The 13,345-nt window shown below is 37.6% G+C and overlaps 2 protein-coding genes across 3 annotated transcripts; one reads left to right on the forward strand and one right to left on the reverse strand.

Moving 5' to 3' along the window:
- The first annotated feature begins 2,643 nt into the window (after window positions 1-2,643).
- LOC131324446 (tubulin alpha-5 chain-like) lies at window positions 2,644-7,698 on the forward strand. Its single transcript, XM_058356409.1, has 5 exons — window positions 2,644-2,910; window positions 4,289-4,503; window positions 4,847-5,046; window positions 5,623-6,131; window positions 7,092-7,698. Exons 1-5 carry the CDS (start codon window positions 2,798-2,800, stop codon window positions 7,402-7,404), a joined length of 1,350 nt encoding a protein of 449 aa, XP_058212392.1. The 5' UTR covers window positions 2,644-2,797; the 3' UTR covers window positions 7,405-7,698.
- Window positions 7,699-8,416: 718 nt separating this feature from the next.
- On the reverse strand, window positions 8,417-12,100 carry LOC131324447 (small ribosomal subunit protein uS7). Of its 2 annotated transcripts, none has more exons than XM_058356410.1 (5): window positions 11,945-12,100; window positions 11,714-11,844; window positions 9,925-10,196; window positions 9,030-9,233; window positions 8,417-8,673 (listed from the first exon to the last, which is right to left on the reverse strand). In XM_058356410.1, the coding sequence occupies exons 2-5, from the start codon at window positions 11,831-11,833 to the stop codon at window positions 8,619-8,621; spliced, it is 651 nt and encodes a 216-aa protein (XP_058212393.1). In that variant the 5' UTR covers window positions 11,834-11,844; window positions 11,945-12,100; the 3' UTR covers window positions 8,417-8,618. The 2 variants fall into 2 exon arrangements, with proteins under 2 accessions (XP_058212393.1, XP_058212394.1); XM_058356411.1 differs by having other exon boundaries at window positions 11,941-12,016.
- Window positions 12,101-13,345: the final 1,245 nt, after the last annotated feature.

Here is a 13,345-nt window from a genome sequence, read left to right on the forward strand (position 1 = left end):
TATATTATAAGCCCAAAACTTGAGAAAGAACAAACGAATATTCTACGAAAGAGGATATTCAAGGATCAATCATGACATTTTAATGCATGTGAGAGAAATATTTTTAAAAGTAATCTATATGAAACTTTAGACGCGTTTATAAAGATATTAGACGCGTTTATAAAGATATTGAATATGTAATTACTGACGATACCATCAAATAATTTTTTGCTCCAAAATTAAACATGTATTAAACTATATATTTCCCAACGTGTGAGATCTATATATAGTCTATCCTAACATGAGTTTTGGGTATAATTATTTCTTTCACTATTAGTTGGGTATATATAGTCTTTCACCATCAACTAAAGGGCCAATATGGACTATTTTGTTGATGCAATTTAATACATCGCTCTAGTAATAGTTCAAAGAAACCACGTATATATATTTGTAGGCATGGAGTGAAAATAAAACTCAATGAATATTATGTAAAGAAATAATTTTCATTTTTAGACTCTCTTATTTAATGAAATAAATGGATTTTTATTTTCAAATTTAGAAAATTAAAAGAAAATCCTCAAATAGGAAGTTTATTGATCGAACAAGGATTATATATATAAATATGCACGTACACAAATTTCCCTGTTGAAAGACAAGCTAAACATTGCATTTTAAGAGGAAATTAAATAATCATCTTAAGTGGGCATACCACGCAAGTTGCCATCTTGCCCACTTTTCAGAATTATGTTTACATCATATTGACATGTGATTTATCTTTTTAATCCTTTAATTATCATGTACATATTTACAACTATATGTGTTTCCTATCTTATTGAGATTTCATCAATATTATTTTCTAACTTAGTAGGATTGCAAAAACAATGTTTCCTAACTTAGTGTGGTTGAATTAATATTCTTTACCTTTGATAAGGAATTCAAATAGTGAGATTAACCTTATTTCCATATTTAACGAAGGAAAACAATTTTCAAACCCTTTTAACAATTCACACTCTTATTTTTGTTTTTATCCACATGAATTTATAATTTTGTCCTTGAATATGTGAAACAATGTATTGAATAAAGGAAAAGATAGCAAATTCAAGTGGATAAAGACAAAAAAGAGTGTGTGAATTGCAAAAAAAAGGGTTTGTGAAAATCAATTCCCAAAACGAAAGACATCCGAAATTCAAAAGAACCAAAAAGAAACAATAAAGCTATGGCCTATGGGTACCTATGAAATGTACATACTATGTAGACCTGGATAACAAGTCGGGTCGGGTCAGTCGGGTTCGTGTCACAAATCACCCGACCTGAACCCAACCCATTTAGAATTCGTGTTTCTCGAGTCGTGTCAGTTTCGTGTAAAAAATGCTCAATCCTAATCCGTTAACTTTGTGTCCGGTTCGTGTCGTGTTATCGTGTCTGTTGCCCAACTCTATATAGAATTACAGATATACCATATATATATATACGGGACGGTTCAAGGGACACCCAAAAAAATACCTAAAAAAACACCCCAAATCTCAAACTCATAGTTCCTGATCAAATTTGTATGATCCGAACCGTTCAATGTGTGCAAAATATAATTTTAAGGGTGCTCGCGAGAAATTAACAAAAAAAATGATCGGGAAAGGCTTGATTTGAGCAGTTTTATTTGAACCGTTCAATAAAAAACTGTTTGAAACTGTTCAGATCAAGTCATTCCCGGTCATTTTTTTGTTGATTTCTCGTGGGTACCTTTAAAATCACGTTCTGATCACATTGAGCGGCTCGGATCATCAAAATTTGATCGGGAACTATGAGGTGTTTTTTTAGGTGTTTTTTTGGGTGTCTCCGAAACCGCTCCGATATATATATATATATATATATATATATATATATATATATGTTAGTGTTAATGGGTGACACAGATTAGTAATCGTGTTGGTTGTGTCAATTTCATGTCTCTCGTGTTCAACCCGAACCCGATCCATTTAGAATTTGTGTTCTTGAGTCGTGTCATTTTCATGTTTCGTATCAGAAATGTTTAATCCTAACCCGTTAATTTCTTGTCCGATTCATGTCGTGTTATCGTGTTTCGTGTCCGTTGCCCAGCTCTAATACCATGTACATATGAGTTTTGGGGGCCTATCTAGGGTCCAACAAAGATGATTCGAATCGTTCATTATTTTTAAAATATTTTTTAAGGAGCCCTGTAAAAAATCAGCTCAACCCGATATTAGTAAGGATTTTTTCTGAATTTGTGGAGGCGAAACTACTTAACTACTTAGTTTCGCCCTTACAAATTCAGAAAAAATTCTTATCGATGTCGGGTTGAGCTGATTTTTTACAGGGCTCCATAAAAAAATATTTTAAAAATAATAGACGATTCGAATTATCTTTATGAGATCTGAGATAAACTCCACAAAATTCATATGTACATTTCATATGTGCAAATAGCATCACTCAAATAGAAAATCAATTTCCTCTGCGCAATTTGTCTAAAAACAATTAAGAGGTACGTTTTGGCGCAAAAAAGAAGGCCACGTTAGCTGAGCTGGGTAGAACCCACCAACAAGTGGGCTCCAAGTCAGCCACAGGTGGGTCCCCTATAACCTTCGGCGGATTCCAAGTCTCATGCAATACCATTATTAGATCCATTCGTTCGAATCCTCTGTGAGTTGGCAATCTTTTGGTTGATGACCTCTGTATCCCTCCTCCCTCTTTCTTCACAAAATGTCTAAGCCTAAATATCTTCACCAAAATATCTTCTCACCCATCCCCTCTTACTGGAAAAAGATTGTAGAGAGAGAGGAAGAGCAGAGAGAGAGAGAAAGCGATGAGGGAGGTGATAAGCATTCACATAGGACAGGCTGGGATTCAGGTGGGTAACTCCTGCTGGGAGCTCTACTGCCTTGAACATGGCATTCAGCCCGATGGGATGATGCCTAGGTACATCTATTTTCGACATTCTCCATTCATCTTTTTTCATATATAGAGATTTCTGCATCTGGGTTTTTGTGTATCAGTAGATGCGGCCTGTTTTTCGATAATCTACGTTTGTGTACTCGTTTTTTGCTAACTGGGTTTAAATTTGTCTTTGTGGATCTGAAAATTTTGAATCTGTTTATAGACTATAGTTGAGCTCTGTTTTTCTTAGTTTGTATGGTTTGTTTGTTGGCAGTTGTTACTCGTAAGCTGTAGCCTTGGAGTAATTATTTGGGGGTCTTGTTCCACACATTTTGCTGTAACTTAGTACTGCGCCCAGCAGAAATGTGTGGTGTATAAGAGTTTTGGGTCACCACATGGGCCGTGGCGGTGCCCCAAGATCGCCAAATATATTTGCGTAGCCTCGGGTCTGAGATCGTGGGTGAGGTCTAAGTTCTGTTTTTTCTCCATGTATTCAACCCAAAAGGTTATGTATTAGGTGTGGTGGTTGGGGCCTGGGCGGGGGGGCTCATGTTTTTTTGGTGGTAGCAAGCTCTTCTTCATTGTATTTTCGGGCGACTTTGAGTAGATTTCTCTGGTTTTTATTTTCAAATGAATAATTGTTTGTGTCATTTAGGTTGGTTCATGGTTTTCGGTAGTAGTGTGTTCTTCTGCATTTCATTGTGTAGATTTCTCTTGTTTCTATTATTGGTTCCAAACAAATTATTGCGTTTGTCATTTACGTATATGAACTTTGGGATGTACTCAATCAGACCAGTAGTACACTACCAAAATGAGTTGATCTCATTCTAACCAAGTAACCTCGTAGGCACCATAACTACTGGAAATGGTCATACTTTAATCTCTTTTCGCACTTGCAAGTTGAAGTATCTTTTGCAGTGAGAACTAAGAAGTTGGAATGGTCACTGCTTATGTATCATTTTGACTTTATGTCACCAGATGCTCCACATCTGAGTAAAAAGAGGCCACTTGGTAGGATCAATGAAGTCATATCTCAAAAATCTTCCTCGTCCCGTTGATTCCAGTTTGGACCTTTTGCATCAGGATGTTAGTTTAAACTTGTTACTTGCACATCTAAAATCGCCCTTTCCATTTTATGGTTACGTGTGTCACTATTCTGTAACAAGGTAGTATATGGATGGTTTCCATATGAGTATTCCCATATGTGACTCTTAATTGAGAGATCAGGATCAAGACCATCAAATGTCATGAAGGAATCTCTGTATTTGGTGAGTCCTTGAGTCCTTCGATGACTTGCCCCACATATATTTACCATCCAAATGGCGAATATGGTTATTTTTATCTGTCGGAAACAAATTCAGCAGCTCTTTGTTTTCCAACCTTCTTTGGGCCTAATGGGGTTTATCTTATGTGCTTGCAGTGACACCTCATTTGGTGTTGGACACGATGCCTTTAATACCTTCTTCAGTGAAACCAGTGCTGGAAAGCATGTGCCTCGGGCAATATTCCTTGATCTGGAACCAACCGTGGTTGATGAAGTTAGGACTGGGACCTACAGACAACTTTTTCACCCAGAGCAACTTATTTCTGGCAAAGAGGATGCCGCCAATAACTTTGCGAGAGGACATTATACAGGTAACCTTCAATCTGCGATTCAAATGTTAATGGTTTCTGTTTTCAAAATAAATCCTGGAGATTACATTTTAAGGAAAACAAAAGCCCTTGTTGCTTTAATTATTCGTTCATTTGCATCTGAATCGGTTTTAGAGTATAGCAAACTGTACTTCTAATATATATGCTCCCAAAAATGGGCTTTTCCAGAAGTAAAGCTCATAGATTATGTTTTGAGACCGCTATCTAAACAAGGTTGTCTCTGGAAAGTATACTGCAAACTAATTCTGGAAACAGAAACCAAATAGAGTCTATAATTTCGTTGGACATAACTTGCTAAAACTGTTTTGTTTGTTATGCGCTGCAGTGGGGAAGGATGTCATTGAGATATGTCTTGACCGAGTGAGAAAATTAGCAGACAACTGCACTGGTTTGCAAGGGTTTTTGGTGTTTAACGCCGTTGGTGGTGGCACTGGTTCTGGATTGGGGTCATTGCTTTTGGAGCGCTTGTCTGTAGAATATGGAAAGAAGTCAAAGCTTGGTTTCACCATCTATCCTTCACCTCAGGTACTTCCTTAAGACAATAACTAGAATGACATGAAGTACAGAAAATTTGTTGCTAAGACAAGTCAATTCTTCTCCACAAACTAAGGAAAAACCTTTTTGTGTCCCCCCCTCGCCTTTCTTCTTCAGTAAGAATAACACAAAAGTTCTATGATTTCAAATGCATGGTAGATAAATTTTCTTACATTTTACTCTAATTTCATCAGAGATGATTTTATGAAGAGAAAATGATTTTATCCTCTCTTTTTTGGGAAAAATGATTCATGCAGCTTTTGAGGTGAAGTCACACGCCTAGGTAACTAAGTAATATGAAGTGTATAAGCATGAGGGACCCTCAATTCAATAGCTAGCATTAGGTTTGAGTTCTACCCAAGACCATTTGACACAGCTAACCCTGATTGAACACTTTAGCGCGTTAGACATATCTATAGAGTTAGAGTCTTCGCATGCTGTAAAAATTTGCTGAAGATTTTGCTTCCACTATTAGTTGGAAAAAACTTGCTTATCCAAGACAGAACAGAGAGAAAAGGGCAAGAAAACATAATAAATTCTTGTGACGATTTTATCCAAAATCTCCAGGTTTCAACTGCGGTTGTGGAGCCTTACAACAGCGTATTGTCCACTCATTCCCTCCTTGAACACACAGACGTTGCTGTGCTCCTAGACAATGAAGCTATATATGATATCTGCAGGAGATCCTTAGACATTGAGAGGCCAACTTACACCAACTTAAATCGCTTGATTTCTCAAGTTATCTCCTCGTTGACCACTTCCCTCAGGTTTGACGGAGCCATCAATGTGGACGTTACAGAGTTCCAAACTAACCTGGTGCCATATCCTCGCATTCATTTCATGCTCTCATCTTATGCACCAGTGATATCAGCTGTAAAAGCATATCACGAGCAGATATCCATACCAGAAATCACCAATGCCGTATTTGATCCCTCAAACATGATGGCCAAATGTGACCCAAGGCATGGGAAGTACATGGCATGTTGTTTAATGTATCGTGGAGATGTAGTGCCCAAGGATGTCAATGCTGCTGTTGGCGCCATTAAGTCTAAACGGACTGTTCAGTTTGTTGACTGGTGAGTTTCCTTCACAAAATTATGATACTTGTGCAACACAATTTTACTCACCATGTCTTTGTTTCTGATATGCTTTTCAAATGGTCTTCCTGGGGTAAATAATTTCAGTCTGCTCAAACCTTTTCCAAAATTTGCCGGTGTAGGTTTACCCATCATATTTGATGCTAGTGCAATGTTCATATTGTGCTTTCTGGTCTTCCTGTATCTTATGTTTCTTATCTACTGTGCATGTCAAGGGACACAAGGTAATAATGTCAACTTCTGAAACAGCCACAATTTAGATGTTTGAGCAATGTTAAGATTTGTATTTCTTCTATAGTCTATTAGTACCAATTCTAATGATCCTAAATTTGGGAAAATGACGGCCAAGGACATGTTTTGATAATTAATACCCGCCAAGGACGTTTTCAGCATTAACAATTGTTCGTAGCATGTCCGTGGAGGGTATTAACAATCAAAACACGTCCTGGGCTGTCATTTTCCCTTTTCTTTGGTGTGTGGCTGTGTGCATAGATCCCAACAGGTTTTAGTGGCAGATCTACGGTGAGCAACCACTGCATGTCAAACGCATCAAACAAGTAATGTATGGTTTAAAAAGAATTTAGAACGAACCCACTAAAAAGAACCAGCAAAGTTTAATCACAACATAATTGGAAATGGGTTTTTAAATTGTTTCTTCCAGAAAATGAGGTCTTTCATCACCGTTAATTCTTTTCGTTCGATTACTGACTACAACTCTGGTGAAATGTATTTTGTTCTTCCTATTGGTTAAGAATTGGATATTTATGGTTTGTTTATTATCTTGATTTGAAAGAAAAGGAAATACTAGGTAACGACTTCCAACTGCTAAAATAGTCAGATAGAGAAATGGTGTGTGAGAACCAAAAAAGAAAATTCTAGTATACCTATATTGCTCCCAATGCCCGTGATCCTAAAAATTTTGGTATCTGCAAATATCAGGTGCCCCACTGGTTTCAAGTGTGGCATCAACTACCAGCCACCAACAGTGGTACCTGGGGGCGATCTTGCAAAGGTGCAGCGTGCAGTTTGCATGATAAGCAACAACACAGCGGTGGCAGAGGTTTTCTCCCGAATTGACCATAAATTCGATCTGATGTATGCCAAGAGAGCATTTGTCCACTGGTATGTTGGTGAAGGCATGGAGGAAGGCGAGTTCTCAGAAGCACGGGAGGATCTCGCTGCTCTTGAGAAAGACTATGAGGAAGTTGCAGCGGAAGGCGTCGAGGAGGAAGATGAAGGAGAAGACTACTGAAATTTTGTCGGGAAAGATGGAACAGAACTTTATTAATGCCTTAAGTATATCTTTCTCTTTTCAATGTTTTTCTCGTTGCATTTGCAGTTTGACTAGCATTTCTTGTTTTTCTTTTTGCTTTTGTTGTTTGAATTGTTGGCTTTGAGTTCATCATATTCTGTGATGGAGCGTTTGGACAGGACACAAAAATCGGATCATTTTTCCTGTCGAGTTGGAACTTGATTTTCGCGGAATATCTTTCTTCCGGTTAAACGAAACAGTTGTCTTGATATTCAACTGTCTTCTACTTGTCTCTCTGTGAATCCCATGCTACTTCTATGAGAGAGAGAGTCGCAACATTTGACCTCACCATATGGACGGCTCGTTGTCATGTGGGTGTGTTCAGTATAACTCTACCATATTTCTAGTCAAGTCAACTGTACCCACTTCAGGGTACCTGTGTTCTTAATTTTTTCATTTCAACGAGCATCCCTTGTGTTGCGTAATTGTAGTGATACCTGCAAATACCCTTAAGCCACCGGATCGAGTTATTTGGTTGTCGCTCATAACTTCAAACACAAGAAGAATTCAAGTTGAACTTCATTGAATGGCGCATTAAACCACAGAATTGCCCTAGCTTGTTCGCCTCAGAATTTTTGTTGAACGTACAGAAGAACTCAACACATTGCAGCTAACCTGGGGATTGAGATGGTAAATGATCTCTTAGTGAACAATTTTATGGGCTGGCGATCTCTCTCCTTTATCAATGTTGCAAGTCCGAAACACAAAATAGATTAGGGAAAACTAGCTAGTGGAATGGGGACGAGGACACTGGTTTTTTGTTGTAAGTAAAGCAATGGGTGTTTTCTCAAGGGATAGAGATTTGTTGTAGCTCCAGAAGTAGGCTGAAACCCATTCATGCAACTTGGTAAATAAAAATTATGCACAAATCTCATGCAAAACGATGTATAAAGACAGCTCTGATTTTGAAACAGAAGTAACTGACCAAAATTCGAATTCAAGGATACATGCATTTATACTCTAGTGCAAAACAGACGGGTACTTCATAATTTCATCTCCAAAGAGAATCAAAATCCAAATACAAAACCACAGAATGATAACTTCAAACTGTTAGTTGCAATACTCAATCTGAAAAACTAGCAAAAGAGAAAAATAATACTGTAGGAAACAGTAACTCCATGGCAACAAGCCAAACAAGCCTTGTCTCTCAAACTTCAACGGTTGGCTTTTGCAACCCTTTCAATCTCATCCTTTTTCTTAATTGCGTAACTGCACATACAAAAGGATAGTTAAGTGCATAAGCGTGTGAGTCAATGTGAGCAATATCAAACCAACAACAGACCAAAGTGCAATCAAATTTTAGCACTGAAAAAAATTGATTAACTTTGTAAAAAAGTGAACCATATAACGCTAACTAGTTTATGTGAAAGTACAGAACTGATTTGACTGAGAGAGAGCACCAAGTATTAAGAGTAAAATCTTAGAAATAGCTAAAATTATGAGGCACGACTCGATTTGTACAAGCAACAAAGGCCGGCGCCCACTGGAGTCTCGTTTTTTTTTTTTTTTCCCCCAATTTAATGTACTTTTGACTCACTTTACTCCAAATATTAACTTCTTTTTACCTGTTGGAAGACCCTTTGGCAGCATTGATAAGCTCGTCGGCAAGACATTCAGCAATGGTCTTGATGTTCCTGAAAGCACTCTCACGGGCACCGGTTGTCAGGAGATAAATAGCCTGGTTAACACGTCGCAGCGGAGATATATCAACAGCTTGACGCCTCACAACACCAGCCGAACCAATTCGAGTTGCATCTTCCCTTGGTCCACTATTAACAAAGGAAAGCAAAGTTCAGCAAGTAAATACTTATTAAAATCTAGCAGTGAGACTAGCTCATCAATCACTTAGATTTTCCACTTTGGTATTTATCACTTGATGCAAGTATTAGGCAGAATGTAATTAAGTCATGCTCCTTTCATTTTATTGTTGCAGACTTACAAAGCCATAAAGTTAGTTTTCCCGCAAGGGGAAAAAATGAGATGAAAAAAGGGTGTGTACTATACTTCTATAAAATCAAAACAGATTCCATTTTTGTTTTTTCACCAGCAAAATAGAAAATTTTAAACATATTTTAGAAGTTATAAAGAAAGTTTCAGTATATAGAGGCTGGAAGGAAACTTTCTTGGGTCACAAAATGTTCAAAATAAATTCCCCCAAAAGTTTCCTCAGAAAATAGGGATTGGCAACTCCCTGTTTTCCAAGGACAAACAATCCAACTCTAATGCTTGGATGCGGGCAAGGTAATCCTATTCCTTCAGAAAAGATTTTAAGGAATCATGCCATAAGGTGCCTATGTGATATTATAGGTCCACTTGAGTAGGTCCAGTCCAAATATAGTGCATCAGAACACAGGATCCAATTGATGGTAGACATGCAAACATGGCCGAAACAGTAGCAAATGGATTGGAAACTGGTTTTCCTATAACCAAAAACAAAAAAGAAATCCATAGCAGTCTTACCTGTTGATTACAGCATCAACAATGACTTGAATGGGATTTTGATCAGTCAGCAGATGAATAATTTCCATTGCGTGCTTAACAATGCGGACTGCCATGAGCTTCTTCCCATTGTTTCGTCCATGCATCATCAAAGAGTTGGTAAGCCTTTCCACAATTGGGCATTGAGCCTTCCTAAACCGCTTGTTTGAGTACCTCCCAGCTGTGTGAGGCACATAAGTTGCATGCTTGGCAGCACTCACAGCAATGTAATCCGTCACGGACATGTCACTAACCTATGTGACACCATAAAAAATGACCAATTGTGAAAAAAAATTGATGCCCTGGCACAACATAGAATAGCCAACTGTATATTTATGGGTAACCATATTAACAGTGATCAATAGTGGATCAACAAAGTTTTGAAAAGACATTAGAAATTCAGGAACATCTGAATCGAAGTGATGGAATTCACAAGAAATTCCATAAATCAAGTTTGCCAAAAAAAGAAAAAGAAACCAAGTTTAATTCCCAAAGCCTTGGTTCTAATGGACAACATATAGATTACAATTCAGCAGAAAAACCATTGATTCTCCTCAAGCTGTCAAGCACTTGCTAATTCGGGATGGTAGTAGGAGATATGCACCCAATATGCCTAATTGGGACATGCATCCAAGAACCATACCGATTATATATTTATATGTAAAAGTGTAGAACCTTGATATACAATTGTCCATACGACTTCCATAACTGAATTTAGAAACAAAATACTATTCTACTCTCAAAAATATGATATCTAGTCTTATCCTGTTGTACACAAACAAAAGATATTACTGAGACGATTCGACAGTGACCTGCAACCGATGCACTTGGCAACCATAACTGAGGCTACGGAGCCCATATATCATAAGAAAAACTGACAATGACAAAAATGAAAGATGTGAAAAAACTCATTTCATGAAAATAGAGTAATACCCACCAAAATGAGGAATTCAACAAGACAAGTGAATCTAGAGATCAACTCATACAAGGGGAAGCTAGATTTTTTAATTCATTAATCCATTAGCTACGTATATTTTCCTTTTCCTTCGTCCATATATTCTTATATCCCAATAACCCACAAACAGCCTCGAAAAAACTTATACAGAGTATGTTTTCTGAAGGCTTAGTTTGGAGAGATGTGGACTTCAAGTGAAGTTATTAGTCATCCCTCCTCACCCAGAGAAGCTCAATTTTCGATTTGATTGTTTACCCATTGTTTTCACCATTGCCTTTGGGAGCTTTACCTTAATGAAATGAGTATTTAGTAGGAGTAATTTAACTCATTCAAGTTAAGGACTGTAATTATACACGTAATCCAATAGGATACACCTCTTTTACCTCTAATCAACTGTTACCTTCACAAGTCAATAATAATTAAACCTCTAAGCCAAATGTTGTAGGTTCATGTGTGGCTCATTTACTGAACGAGCCTAAAATTGAGCCTCGAGTTTGGTTCGCTTGATAAAAAACAAATCGAACTCAAATGAGCACCAGGTCGAGCCTCAAACAGTCATGAACGGCTCTGTTTATTCGCAGCCCTAAGCCTGAGTTTCCCAACCAAAACAAAATGAAAATCTTCTCTAACACAGACAACAAAAGTTACATTTCAGGAAAATTACTAATCACAAAACCAACATAGAACTAGAAATGTCTACTATAAAATTATACGATGTACAGTCTCAAAAATTCTACAGATACGTACAGGCACATATATATATAAAGAGACAGATGTGGAGAGAGAGAGAGAGAGAGAGAGAGAGAGATGAAAGACCTGAACTTCACTACTGTCGAAAGACCATTTGTTGAAGAGCTTGACATCGGAATGGACGATATTCTCCTTGCTCTTGTCATCGGGCTGGGGAACGACAGCAACTGGTACCACCTCCGCCATCACTGAAACACCTGCGCACTGATTTTTTCAGAGAGAGAGAGAAACAGAGGGGTCTTACAACAAAATCTACGTCTACGCGCTTAGATACATAGGGAAGAGAGAGGAACAAACCGTTTTAGAGAGAGAGAGGGGCGAAGGAGGAGGGGGACGGCGCCGCCTGAAGCTCGAAGTGAAACGATGAAGAGAATGCGAAACCCTGATTTGTCCAGGGTATTTATATCGAGGGTTGGAGGTCTAGGGCAAACGAAATGGGCTTGCTGCAATAGGGTGGTAATACGACAGCGTTTTGGGGACTTTTTTTTTTTTTTGATCCGCACGTTTTGGGGACTTGATTCGATCAATTATCGATTGGCCTGTCATCGTGGGAAATAATTTAGACAAAATGATTTAACAAACTATATATATAAGGCCCAACCTTTTGAATAATTAGAGGTAATGTAATACGAGAGAATAATATTTTTCGTAAAGAGAAAAAATAAAATAAGAACATTAGGCCTAACAAAATTTATGGTAGGTATTATAAAATTTGGGGGAAAATATGGGCCAGGGTTAAAGATGCTCTTAGTATTTATGACACGATTCAATTTGATGAAAGAAATGACCACGTTAGATAAAAAGAGAACAACATATTTGATATAAATGTTTAGTGGATGATGCTATGGTGTCTCCGGTCATTTTGGGGACACCGTAATTTTTGGTATAATTTCACCATTATGAGCATAACTAAAATTCATTACAAGCATAACAGAACCCAAATAAAGCATAACCAAGGAATATTCAAAAAACCAATTAAGGTATTTGGATGCCCTAGGCCAAGTGGTGAAATAATGCCCTACATAGAAGGAATTTTTTTTTGCAAAAAAATACCCTACCAGGATTTAAACCCAAACATCTTATGTGGAAAAGCAAACACTCTACCACTAAACCACCAAAGAAGTTTATATTATAGTTGCACACAGAAAATATATATACTTATCTAGAAATGGGTGCCCCATTTTTTGCCCAAAATGTGGAGGCCCAAGGCGGCGGCCTCTTGGGCCTCCCCATTGGGCCGGCCCTGAATCAAGTTATGCCTTGTTATGGTTCTGTTATGCTTATAATGGTTTTGGTTATACTCATAATAGATTTTGGTTATGCTCATAGTGGTTTTGTTATGCCAAAAGTTACGGTGTCTTCAAAATGACCGGGGACACCGAAGTCATTCCCAGATGTTTAATCCTTTATAAAAGCCAATTGCTTGCATAAGGGAAACTAAGAAGTGAGATGGAGTGTTTACTTTTTTTTCATTTTTGGTAGTCCACTGTATTTCGAGACAGCTTGCGTGCACATGAAGCTAATTCCTATAACCCCTTCTTTAAGGTGAATCGGTAATGTAATCCCAAGAATTATATTGATAAGGAAAATCAAACCTGAGACCTTAAAAGAGTAAACTCCTAATTCTAGGTCAAACCCTTTGGTTTTTTACTTTATTTGTTTCTTATTATCAATGTATTTTTTGCCTAAGAAAACAAC

The sequence above is a fragment of the Rhododendron vialii genome, chromosome 4a (assembly GCF_030253575.1).
Source record: "Rhododendron vialii isolate Sample 1 chromosome 4a, ASM3025357v1".
NCBI classification, from domain to species: Eukaryota; Viridiplantae; Streptophyta; class Magnoliopsida; order Ericales; family Ericaceae; genus Rhododendron; species Rhododendron vialii.

What these genes read in the sequence shown, in the direction of transcription:
- LOC131324446 (XM_058356409.1), top strand. Translation starts at nt 2,798, where the DNA reads ATGAGGGAGGTGATAAGCATTCACATAGGACAGGCTGGGATTCAGGTG. An exon ending in TGCGAGAGGACATTATACAG is followed by an intron (nt 4,504 to 4,846) that starts GTAACCTTCAAT and finishes TATGCGCTGCAG; the next exon opens with TGGGGAAGGATGTCATTGAG. An exon ending in ACTGTTCAGTTTGTTGACTG is followed by an intron (nt 6,132 to 7,091) that starts GTGAGTTTCCTT and finishes TGCAAATATCAG; the next exon opens with GTGCCCCACTGGTTTCAAGT.
- LOC131324447 (XM_058356410.1), bottom strand. Translation starts at nt 11,833, where the DNA reads ATGGCGGAGGTGGTACCAGTTGCTGTCGTTCCCCAGCCCGATGACAAG. An exon ending in TCGACAGTAGTGAAGTTCAG is followed by an intron (nt 10,197 to 11,713) that starts GTCTTTCATCTC and finishes GGTGTCACATAG; the next exon opens with GTTAGTGACATGTCCGTGAC. An exon ending in GCCAAAGGGTCTTCCAACAG is followed by an intron (nt 8,674 to 9,029) that starts GTAAAAAGAAGT and finishes TTGTATGTGCAG; the next exon opens with TTACGCAATTAAGAAAAAGG.